Source organism: Tachysurus vachellii, chromosome 10, assembly GCF_030014155.1.
Source record: "Tachysurus vachellii isolate PV-2020 chromosome 10, HZAU_Pvac_v1, whole genome shotgun sequence".
Classification (NCBI taxonomy): domain Eukaryota; kingdom Metazoa; phylum Chordata; class Actinopteri; order Siluriformes; family Bagridae; genus Tachysurus; species Tachysurus vachellii.
Window position 1 is genome coordinate 24,964,580 of NC_083469.1, and position 12,193 is coordinate 24,976,772.

The window sequence follows — 12,193 nt, forward strand, 5'->3', positions numbered from 1 at the left end:
TTTGCCGAATACTATAAAACCAAGTACAACCTGGACCTGTCCAACGTCAACCAGCCGCTTTTAGACGTGGACCACACGTCCTCCAGGTGGGACATCAAACGAAGTCGTCTTATTGCATAAAGGAGCTCCGTTAAAGACCGTCTGCTTTTGTTTTGTTTGTTTGTTTGTTTTTTTTTAGACTGAATCTTTTAACCCCTCGGCACCTGAATCAAAAAGGCAAAGCGCTCCCTCTGAGCAGCGCAGAGAAGCGGAAGGCCAAGTGGGAGAGCTTGCAAAACAAACAGGTATCGATCTAAACCGGGTTAGTTTAATCGAGCTGGTGGGACGTTTCCTGCTTAACGCTACACGCTAATGCTGCTAATAAATAATAAAGACTTTACTTTACAGATTTTAGTTCCTGAACTGTGCGCCATTCACCCGATCCCCGCTTCTCTGTGGAGAAAAGCCGTGTGCCTTCCCAGCATCCTCTACAGGCTACACTGCCTCCTGACAGCCGAGGAACTTCGGGCTCAGACGGCCATCGATGCCGGAGTGGGGACTCAGAGCCTGCCGCCTGACTTCAGGTCAGTCTGACACACCAGTGATCTTCAGTCTGTCTCCCTTCCTTTGCTTCGCTTTGCAGATCTGATTGCGTGGAAATGTTTCCGTATAACAAAGAGTTAAAACTCATTGACGATGCATCAGTAATCTACTTCAAACAACCCGACGTCGACAAAAATGTACAATAAAGTGTGAAATAGTGATTATTTATTTATTTTTCCTAATCGCTAATCTTATTTCCATTTGTTACAAATTAGCCTCATATTTGTCTAAATTAGGCATGTTAAAATGAGCGAATTGATCGTCTAGATCGATTTGGGAAGTTCTCTGGGGGAAAAACCTGTTGTTGTTTTTTTTTATCAAGTTTTCTCATGTTTATTTAAATCTCTTTTGATTTCTGCAGGTATTCCAATCTAGACTTTGGATGGAAGAAATCTATCGACAGTAAGTCGTTCATTTCCTGTCCCAGCACCTGCACAGATGAGGAGGAGGAGGAGGAGGAGGATGATGACGATGACGGTGATGATGATGATCACTGTAATCATGCTGCAAGCTCAGCAGCCCCGGATCACACTGCCCAGGAGGACCTCAGCACCGGCATGTCCGAGCCCGGAGAGGGCAAAGTCTCGCAGGAGAACTGCAACGCACCAGATATAAAGCTAGAGACGTGTGCACACAGAGCCCAGCTATCAGAAGAACACAGGAGCATGTGTGAATGCTCCAGGAACCTCAGCAACGGCCACGACGTGTGCCTAAACTGCCAGCTAGCGAGTGACGTATCGACAAAACCCACTACCTCAGTTCCGAGCGGCGAGCCCCAGGACGGCCATGAATGTAACCCGGATGAGAAATCGGATTTCCACGACGGACGTGTGACGAAACCTACCTCAGAGCGTTGGCTCGCTTGTGGAACGCCAACCAGCACCGAAGCACCTTCAACCGCGTTGTCGTCGTCTTTAGCACCCGAGACTGTAGCTCTACCCGGGGACTGTGTGAAAGCCCTCGGGCCGAACCCGGGTCTCATCCTGCAGGCCCTGACCCTCTCCAATGCCAGCGACGGCTTTAATCTGGAGCGTCTGGAGATGCTGGGGGACTCTTTCCTCAAACACGCCATCACCACCTACCTGTTCTGCACTTACCCCGACGCTCACGAGGGACGACTCTCGTACATGAGAAGCAAGAAGGTAGCTCACATGCTGCTCACGACCATGAACGTGCTTTTGATTTTAATTAGCTCGGCACTCCAAACTCCTATTATTATTTATTTATTTATTTTTTCTGCAAGATTTCTGGATCAGGACGTAAACAGCACATAGACCACATAGTCTCGTTGTGTTCTTTACTAAAATATACAAAAAAAAAGCTCGAATACAGGCAGAAAACTTCTCAAGTTAGTTGAACCGAATTATCTTCTGAAAGTAGATTTTATTTATTTATTTTTTTAAAGATCTTTCTTAAATACATCCATAATTATATATCTTAATTTTGAACCAAATACTGGTCACTGAATATTTCTCATTTATTCTCTTGTCGTTGATTCGCTTGTACATTCTTTTTTTTCCCCCCATTAGTGCAGACTCTTAAACTCATAAACTTCATCACCAAACGTGAAATCGCCAACATCAAGTCTTTCCGCCAAGCCGCTAAACCAACACGTGACGTAACAAAGCGCTGACACGTCAAGACTCCTCTTAGAATTTGAAATAAACATCAGTATAACGACTAACGACTGTGTTCTTTATCAAATTCCTGCATGTTATTAATTAGTCTTAAATTATTCAGACTGTCTAAACTACATACCTGAGCATTTGTTTTTAGGAAATTTGTAAGTGTTGTTTTTAAATAGAAATAAGGACTGGAAAATCTTATTTATTTATTTTTTTCCCCCCAGGTCAGTAACTGTAACCTTTACCGGCTGGGGAAGAAGAAAGGTCTGCCCAGTCGGATGGTGGTGTCCATCTTCGATCCGCCTGTGAACTGGCTTCCCCCGGGCTACGTGGTGAACCAGGACAAGAGCACCACCGACAAGTGGGATTCGGATGAGGTCGGTCTCCCACGGCTCCCGCCGATTGTTTATTTTATGCTGCAAGCTTCGCTTAACTCTGCATCAACATGCATCTTCATGCGCAATTTGCCAGCTGGTTTCATGGGTCCGCTTTGGACTATTAAGAACATCTTGGCTTTATTTCGGAGCAGGACTTCCTCTGTCTGCCACCAGGGGGTGCATTCATCCTTCCTGACATGCTTCAAAGACGGAATTCGTATTTCCTCCGCGGCGTTGTAGACCGTACGGCTTTAGCGAGGCGTCTAGCGTGCAACAGAACACGCGTGTTTATTAGCAGCAGTTAAAGATGTCCGCTGCGTGTTCAGAACTGCACGAGCGGTGGATAAATTTCTACGCTAGAATACAGCGACGCCGGATAAAAAGAGGGTCGGAATTCGGAAACAAAACGCTTTGTGTTTTATTTTATTTACGCTCTGTGAAAGAATGTGATCAAGTCACAATGAAGCGTTTAGTTTTGGAGCATGTATTACATGCTGTAGTTGAGCTCTGAACATATGTTATTAATCAGCATGCCTGGGGGGAAAAAAGACAAAAAAAAAAAAAAGTTAGAAGGAAGAAAAACGCATTCATCAGAAATCAGTAGGAAAATGTCAAACATTCACCCACGCTCTGGAGTGGGCGTTTTGGAGCCGGCTTGTGTGTTTTGGGTCGCTCCGTGTGGTTTAGGCTGTTCATGTGTCGGCTAAGATTATGCTGGTTTTGCCTGAAGCTGACTCATTCTCAGCCTCAACTCTCCATATTATTACAATATTAGATGTCAGGACTGTTAACGTTTTAATGAATATTCATCAGAATCTTTCCCACATGGTCAACTTTATGGCGTACTAATGCTGTAAAGATGATATTCAGGATGCGTGTCAGCTATTGGATCGCGTTCGTGCCGATGACTCAACCAGCGGGACAGCCAGACTCACTCTGCCTGTACATTTAAAACCCCTCCTGGGTTTATTTAACGCAGTGTTTTTAACCAAAACGCTAACGCTAATCATAGAAAATCCCTCTCTGTGAATGTTGTTGTTAAGTGCTGGTTTTCAGGGCTGTTGGCCTGTTAAATGGGCTCGTTCCACTCAGCGACTTTATTTTCCCGAAATTACCCCCTTTTAATTTTTGTTTGTTTTACCGTAAATCCATTTTAGGCAAAAGAAGACATGGCAAACGGCAAGGCCACCAAGGACGATTTTGACTACGAGGACGACGTAGACGACGACGACGAGGACCTGATGTGGAAGGAACCCAAGGACGAAGTGAACGTCGAAGACGACTTGGAGTATTACCACGAACACATCAAGTTCATCGACACCATGCTGATCGGCTCCGGCGCCTTCGGGAAGAAGTTCCCCCTCGGCGTCTTCCCTTCCGAACCCAGCTGCGACTGGAAGGCGCCCAAGAAGGCCATGTTCTCTTCGGATGGCGGTCATGACGACTTTGATTACAGTTCCTGGGACGCCATGTGCTACCTGGACCCGAGCAAGGCGGCGGAAGAGGATGAGTTCGTAGTGGGTTTCTGGAACCCGGCCGAGGAGAGCTGCGGCGCTCAAACGGTCAAGCAGTGCATCTCGTATGACCTGCACACAGAGCAGTGCATTGCAGACAAAAGCATCGCCGACTGCGTCGAAGCTCTGCTCGGCTGCTACCTGACCAGCTGCGGGGAGAGGGCTGCCCAGATGTTCCTCTGCTCGCTCGGCCTCAAGGTGCTGCCTGTGGAGAAGAGGATAAAGAAGGTGACGGGTGGTGGAGATAACGGGGACGACACCGGTAGAGAAAGCGACGTAGAAGACGAGTACGGCTGGCTGCAGATCCCAGCACGCTGCATGTTCGAGCACCCGGGCGCTCAGCGCACCCTCGACCACTTGATCTCGGGTTTCGAGAACTTCGAGAAGAAAATAAACTATGTGTTCAAAAACAAGGCCTACCTCCTGCAGGCCTTCACGCACGCCTCATATCATTATAACACCATCACAGGCAAGTGTCTGCTAACGTAAAGCAATGTTAATCACAACAGGGAATCCAAGCAGATAAAAAGCTGACAAACATTTAGTATGAGATTATATACAGGAACTAAATAGTGCTTTATGTCAAATAAACTGAACCGCATTTGTCAGGTTCTAGAAATAAATCGCAAAGCAACAACAAATTTGTGTGTCTCTCCTCCATGTGAGTGCAGATTGTTACCAGCGGCTGGAGTTCCTCGGCGACGCGATTTTAGACTACCTCATAACGAAGCACCTTTACGAAGACCCGCGACAGCACTCTCCCGGCGTCTTGACCGATCTGCGCTCGGCACTCGTCAACAACACTATATTCGCTTCCCTCGCCGTCAAATACGACTACCACAAATACTTCAAAGCCATCTCGCCCGAGCTGTTCCACGTCATCGACGATTTTGTGCAATTTCAGCTGGAGAAGAACGAAATGCAGGGAATGGACTCTGAGGTCAGTAGCTTGGGGAGATTTTGTGTACATTTTCTGAAATGATTTGCCTCTTGCGCGCGCACACACACACACACACACACACACACACACACACACACACACAGGCTTGAAATATTGACCGATAAAAGACTCAGCGATTCAGAACATCTAACCTGTGAAGGGGTGGGATGTATTAAGCAGCAAGCGAACAGTCGATCCTCAGAGTCGATGTGTCGGTAGACAGAAAACCGGACAAGCGTAACGATGACGTTCAGCTGGAAAACCTCGGCGTTCTCTAATGCGTCGTTCGGCTGGATAAGCGCGAGGAACCCTTTGGCTTCCAAATTCCCCAGATCTCAATCCGATCAAGCGTCTGTTGGACGTGTAAGACAGTCAAGTCCAATCTGTAGTGAACCCATCTCTTAGCATACACGACTTACCTTCATCTTATCTTTAGAGGTCTGATTATGATGAGCTGTTTTGGGCAGGACCCTATTAGGCAGGTGCTGTCAGTGTGTGTGTGTGTGTGTACAGTAAGCTTACAGTGCAGCAATCTTTTTTTTTTTTTTTTTTTTTTTTTTTTGTTTTGAAAGTGATCCATCATCGTTGATCGATTTATTAATTATCAAAATAGTTGTTCATTGAAGCCCCCTTTTTTTTGGCTTGATCACTTTTCAACTTACTGAAAGTATTTATTTATTTATTTATTTATTTTGTCCGAACAAACCGTATATACAACTCCAGAAGGTTTTCTTTTTCGTTACGCAGTACGTTGTTGTATGATAAACGTATTCCTTTGGGAGTCAGAAATGTCATGCCAGCATTGGCAGCATGAGTCATTTTTCTGTTTGTATTTGTTTTTCTTTAATTATTTCATTTTTTTTTTTTTTTGGGGGGGGGAATACAGTCGGATTGAATTTATTTTGAAATGGTTATTTTGGCACTGACTATAGCCTTGTTTCGCTGGAAAGCATTTTATGCCTCGGGGACAACATCGGATACTAATGTTGCCCTTAATTACGTAGCCGAGTAGCATCGTCTCCAGTCGACTCCGGAGCACAACAGACGAGGCTTTTGTTAAGTCCGACGTTAAACGTAAGCGAGGACAGATCATGTTTTGGCCTGTGATGTATGACCAATTCTGAACCTGAGTGCTTATTTATTGGGTGGAAGATGTAAAAACCGGACCATACCTCGTACGCCATTCCAGCTATTTCACTACATATAACGTTTTCATCTATTTGCCGGGTTCAATTAATTTAAAATGAGTCCGCCGTACGGCTGTATGCAGTTTTGCTCCTGTGAGAAAACGCTGCCACGAACGGGGGAAAAAACCTGCAATCACTTTTCTCCCTTTCAGCTGCGCCGATCCGAAGAAGACGAAGAGAAAGAGGAGGATATTGAGGTCCCCAAAGCAATGGGGGACATCTTCGAATCACTAGCCGGGGCAATTTACATGGATAGCAAGATGTCACTCGAGACCGTTTGGCAAGTGTATTATCCAATGATGAGGCCGCTGATAGGTGAGGACGAGACGCATATAGTCGTCGAATCATGTCTGCATTTTGTATAGCTTGATTGTTCGTCAGCTCATGTGGCGAGGGCCTTAAACACAGTTATCTTTCATATGGACTGATTTGTACGTGTGATGAGATGTTATATTGAAATGTTGGGCGTTTGTTTTTTGCAGAGAAATTTTCGGCCAACGTCCCGCGCTCGCCCGTGCGAGAGCTGCTGGAGATGGAACCCGAGACTGCCAAATTCAGGTGTGACGCTTTTAATGCTCTGTCCATCCACACGCTTTAACAAGTTAGGACCCATTTTTGAAGTGTGAGAACCTCATCAGCCTGATTGTAGGTGTTACGGTTAGGAGGTTTAAGGGTGTAGGTTGGTTTAGGATAATAGGGTAGAGGTATAAGATTAAGCTTAGGGCTTATGTTGTGTGTAGATTGTTAAGGTTAGTGTAAGGGGGGAATCTGTTAAGGTACATTGTGTGCTATATGTTGTACGATGCAAGTTTAGCATATCTGTTGCATATAGTGTATATGTGTGTAGGTAGTTTGGGCATAAGGGGGTAGGTTGTTAGGCTTAAGTCGACTACTGAGACATACTGTACTTCTTTACTCACGCTGTCTTTTTTTTTTTTTTTTTTTTTTTTTTCCTCTCGCAGTCCGGCTGAAAGGACGTATGATGGGAAGGTTCGCGTGACTGTGGAGGTGGTGGGAAAAGGAAAGTTTAAAGGAGTTGGTCGGAGCTATCGCATCGCTAAATCTGCAGCGGCACGGCGCGCCCTGCGCAGCCTCAAAGCTAATCAACCTCAGGTCCAGACCAGCTGAGCTACCACACACACACACACACACACACACGACGGCGGCCCTCTGCGACACGCCGAAGCCTCTTCCTGGGCCGTCTTCTTCGCGTATCCTCAACTAAGAGAAATTACCATCAACATATGCAGAGGCTTCAAACTGAATTCATGGGTTTCATTATTCTTTAATTTTTTTATTTTACTTTTTTTTTTGTCTTGTTTGCGCAAACACAATCTTTACCTTTTTATTTCCTCCACTCTGTTTGATCACAAGACTGCTTTATTCTGCAAGTGTTAATGGTCAGGTGTCTGCTCTTTGTCCTTTTTTTTTTTTTTTTTTGTATTGTTATTATTCTAAAGCAAATCTCCTGTTTTGTCTGTAGTGCGTAAATCAGCTCGTGCTTCAGAGTCGTGTTCGACTGTATAGAGTTCAAACGCAAATGAACCAGAGAATGAGAGGAGGAAAAAAAAAAAGTCAAACACTAAACTCCTCAGTCTGTGCACTAGTGCCAGTTTTTGAAACGTTTTTAAAACGCTTCGATTGAGAGAGAGAGAGAGAGAGAACGAACACGGAGCGAGTGTAGCGTTTTCCTCGGTTTCGAGACGCTGTCCTTTAATCTTCATTGCACTTATCACGTTCTGTTTCGCTCAGTCACAAACATTTCCTCGGTTCAGCACCGGATTCGTCGAGCGTTGTTTTAGTACGAAAGCCCCTCCTTTAACATTCCCACTTACTGTAATTCAGCAGCGTTTAAAGGAGCGAGCACGTTAATGCCGAGAACGGCGTCTGAACCGCATGCGCGCAGCGCTAAGTAGTTTCCCTTCACTTCCAGCCACTGTTAGCAAGCATTACCGTGTCTGAGCTTTTCCTTTACAAGCATGTTTTCATAGCTGCGTAGACCAACATTTATAGAGCCGCCGATATAAAGCATTATATACAGAGAACGTTATTAAGCGTTTATTACTGTCTTGGGTTTCAGGAACCTCTTTTTTGATACCAGGAACGATTACTTTGGTTAAAACCGGACGATCGTCGTGAGGATCAGACGTCACTCCGCCGAGCGCTTTTAATTTTTAATATTAGAACAACGATGACATATCACTCGGGAAATATGCTGCAGATTTTGTAAAGGAAAAAAAAAACAAAACAAACGAGATCGGACACTTCTGTAAGACGGCGAGCACCTCGACGTCGTAATCATATTCGTTCACCTCACCAAAGTCAGCAGCGATGCGATGCTGCGTCAGCGAACTCGATCCTCCGTGATTTCACTCGCCTCGTGAAATGGAAACCAGCCTTTAGTTATGCTTGTCGTCTCACATGTCCGTCTTCATATTAATAGGCATTTTTACTCGAATACCTCAGTTAATTGCATGCTTTTTTTTTTTTTTTGGTGCTATGTTTTATTGTTGTTGTTGTTGTTATTATTATTATTATCAAGCTTGAATTTCTCATCTTTTTTGCACTGTAACTATAATACCTCTTTATTTGACCTAAATCGTGGGTTTGCTCATCCTGTTTTTTTTGGCATCAGTCAAGTTGTAGAGGTCAGCTTCATCATTTCCAATACATTTTTTTTTCTTCTTCTATTTTTTTTCTTACGAATTTGGGCAAAAGATCTCGACGTTTTCTGCCCATAAATTAGCCTTCGGCATTTTTTTTTTTTTCTTTCTTTCCCCTTCTCCGTAATTTGACAGAAAAGCTGCGAGATTTGCTCTGCACATACGTTTCCGCTCAGCGCCTCTGTGTGGAAGCTTTTAATCGAACCAGTGGAAAGGGTTGCTTAACACTTGTGGACATCAACAGATTGCACTCTAATCTGCTTCCTTAACACGTTTCCTTAACAACTTCCTTAAGTCGCGTTTCCTTCCTTTCCCCATCTTTAAGTCTTACAACCAGGCCGACTTTCGTTTTGCGCTTTTTCGCTTGTTTACTTTTGCTTAATGGTGGCGAGACAGATTTGGGGGGGTGGGGGATAAGTGTTGATCATTCAAACCCCAGAAATCGAGCTGTAGGCTATAATTAGTCATTGCGGTGGTTTATTACTATTATTATTTTTCATGTCGCATGAAGACGTGTCTTAACTACACGACCGAGTGAAGAGGATCGCCGTGAGTCCTGTCGGGCAACTGCCGTTCTGCGCTCTGCTGTTTTTTTGGTTTTTTTTTATCCCCCCTTTCTCCATTTGCGTTTAGAAGCACGGCTGGAATTATTCCTGAAGTGAAATGTGGCAGGTGACGGCGCTACCTCACGAACGCCCTGCGTGATGAGTCAACAGGATGTGTAGATAAGAGCTGTATGGTCATATCTGCTCCTGTAATCTCCTGTGCACCTTAGAACGGGACGCTTGTACACACACACACACACACACACACTACAGTTAGACTCCATTCCCATCCCGATGACCCCCCACACCTCCCCACCCCCCGGAATATCAGCGATGCCTTTTTAGTCTTTAGAGATTAACGATTTACCGTCTACACCATACAACAATATCTACGGCGAACAGGCGCCCCGACACACACTGGCCTCAACCTAACTAACGCTCCTCCGAGTGCAATCTTTTGTTTGAGCAAGAGTTCAGCGGCCCTGAACGCCATAGCCTCAGTTTCATCCTCATTTGATCCAAGATGGACCTGTTGGCTCTGTAGGAAGAAGGGGCTTTTTAAAGGAGTAGGTTGGTTTAAAAATTTATTAATTAAGAATGCGCGATTTTTGTCACAAAAGTATCTCAGCGGCCGAGACGTGTTTGGTGTCTGTAATGAATAAGGAATTGAAGTCTACATACCAAATGCTCAGAATGCTTTGTTCAGATTGGTCCGAAAGCGCTGATTCGTCACCCTTTACGGCATTTTACTAATTAAACACCTAAATTACCTTGAGGTTATTTTGTAGTTATTGAAAACTTTTTTTTTTTTTTTGAGTCTCCAGTGTCAATGGTAAAGCTTCATGACCTCTCCGCTTCTTCATGAAAGAGGACTAAATGTTTATAGCAGCTGTAACGTAAGCGACGACATTCCACGTCATGAAATATAACTTTAAACTGGGGGGAAAAAAGGAATAATTCATTCAGGAATAAAATAAAGAAAAACAAATGCAGCGGGACTCGCCGTTATTGGAAAACGATCGGTTTCTCGGTGTCAGGTCGCGCACGACTTTACGACGATCAGCTACACGCTGAGGTTTTAGTCGTAGTCGGAATCTCTGAATCCCGTCAGCCAATAGGATGAAGCGGGTGTGGTTTGAGGGAGAGATTTTGCTACATAATCGCTATATATACGTGACTCCTAACTCCGACACATACATCACGCACCGTCTTGGGAACACTGCACACCTACGTTTAGAGTGGAAATGATCATCTTTCTTTCTTTCTTTTTGCCAAACTGTTCCTTTTTAACTTCATTATATAACATTTTATTGTCACCAGAGTGTTTTCCAGCAGCTTAATGGCGCACAGTCCTCCTCCTCCTCCTCCTTCATCTTCATGCGTCTTCATTTCAGTATCAGACGTTAGCGGAGCTCTTCTGTACACAATGTGAAATGGTTCATACGGTGCCACACCCACTTTGATGACATCATCACAGCTAAAAGTTTGAGCACAAGACCTAGATCTGCTCCCACTGCTTATAGAATGATGTAAGTGTTGTGTTAAATAAACTTGTGTTTTTTCTTTCTTTCTTTTCCCCTCTCGTTGTCAGAAGGGGTTTCGACGTCAGGTTAGTCCTCCAGCGTACCGCAGACTGCGTTCGGTTTCTCTTCCTGGCTCAAAGGATTTGTTTTATTTGTTTTTGTTTTTTCTTTCGTTTCTTTTCTACATGTAGCACAAATGAGCATTGCACTCGGGCGCCATACTTTACCTCATGTCAGAAAGAGAAAAAAAAATGTGTATATGATACCATTTTACGTAGAAAATAATTGTGGTTTTGGCCTTTGCTGCTGTTCCACTGCTGGTATTTTGCAGTTCTATTTAAAATAATAAGAAGTGATGAGAGAGAAAGATAGAACATACAACGTGCCTGAAGGATATCATCAGAGAATTACACTGTAGAAAATAAAATATTCGATCTCTCCAATCTTGGGGCTAAATGTACGTCCTTACGTGTACCTTCATGTCCTGCCTTAATGTCATTTTGTCAATATCGAATGGTTCCACTGACGGGCATGTCATGCATTAAGTTTAGGCCCTTTCTGTAAGTTAGATTATATTTAACATATTGTAGCTCCAGATCTTGTAGTGCATGTCAGTGAAGAGCTCCCGTTTTTTTTTTTTTTTTTTCCCCCTTTTATTTTTTGGGTTATTTAATTAACTCTTATGTACTTTTTCAGCCCCTAAATCAATAAAAAAGGGCTCGAACAAGCAGCTGTCTACATTTCAGTGTTTTAACATTTTGCTATTCGATTCCCCTTGAATTTTTTTTTTTTTTTCCCAAATTATAAAAAAAATGTATATCAAATGCACTCATATCAGCATCGAGTTGGCTCCGGGCTGTCACTTATTTTTTATTTTTTTTTTCTCACCCCCCTCCTTTTTGATGGGGATTATTGAGAATCTGACGCTCAAAACAAACAGCGTTGTTTTTTTTTTTTTTTTTTTTTCCCATCCAGAGATGTTTCCGGGCCATCGCGAGCTGCAGCGATGTTTTAAGGGACGTTAACGAATTCTTATTCATACTGTAAAAGTGCTGCAGTGGTTTACGATCTGCACCTTATGGATCACAAACACCTTTAGTACTCTTTATTTTCCCTTTTTTTTTTTTTTTTTTTTTTTTTTTTTTTTAAATCAATTGTAGTTAAATGTATCTACAATAAAGTTATGGTATGGTCGTCCATTTCTCGCCTCCGTTTCTGTTTATTATTCTGTTCTCAT

At 43.7% G+C, this 12,193-nt stretch overlaps 1 protein-coding gene across 1 annotated transcript in view; it reads left to right on the top strand.

Moving 5' to 3' along the window:
• The window catches only part of dicer1 (dicer 1, ribonuclease type III), a 21,040-nt gene extending 9,118 nt beyond the window's left edge, over positions 1 to 11,922 (top strand). Inside the window, exons 19-28 of the mRNA XM_060880471.1 lie at positions 1 to 86; positions 179 to 284; positions 388 to 563; positions 944 to 1,724; positions 2,432 to 2,584; positions 3,742 to 4,567; positions 4,770 to 5,038; positions 6,378 to 6,540; positions 6,708 to 6,783; positions 7,188 to 11,922. The exon at positions 1 to 86 is cut by the window's left edge and continues 97 nt beyond it. Coding sequence (XP_060736454.1) covers positions 1 to 86; positions 179 to 284; positions 388 to 563; positions 944 to 1,724; positions 2,432 to 2,584; positions 3,742 to 4,567; positions 4,770 to 5,038; positions 6,378 to 6,540; positions 6,708 to 6,783; positions 7,188 to 7,353 — 2,802 coding nt within the window. The 3' untranslated portion in view covers positions 7,354 to 11,922. The remainder of the gene's footprint in view (positions 87 to 178; positions 285 to 387; positions 564 to 943; positions 1,725 to 2,431; positions 2,585 to 3,741; positions 4,568 to 4,769; positions 5,039 to 6,377; positions 6,541 to 6,707; positions 6,784 to 7,187) is intronic.
• Positions 11,923 to 12,193: the final 271 nt, after the last annotated feature.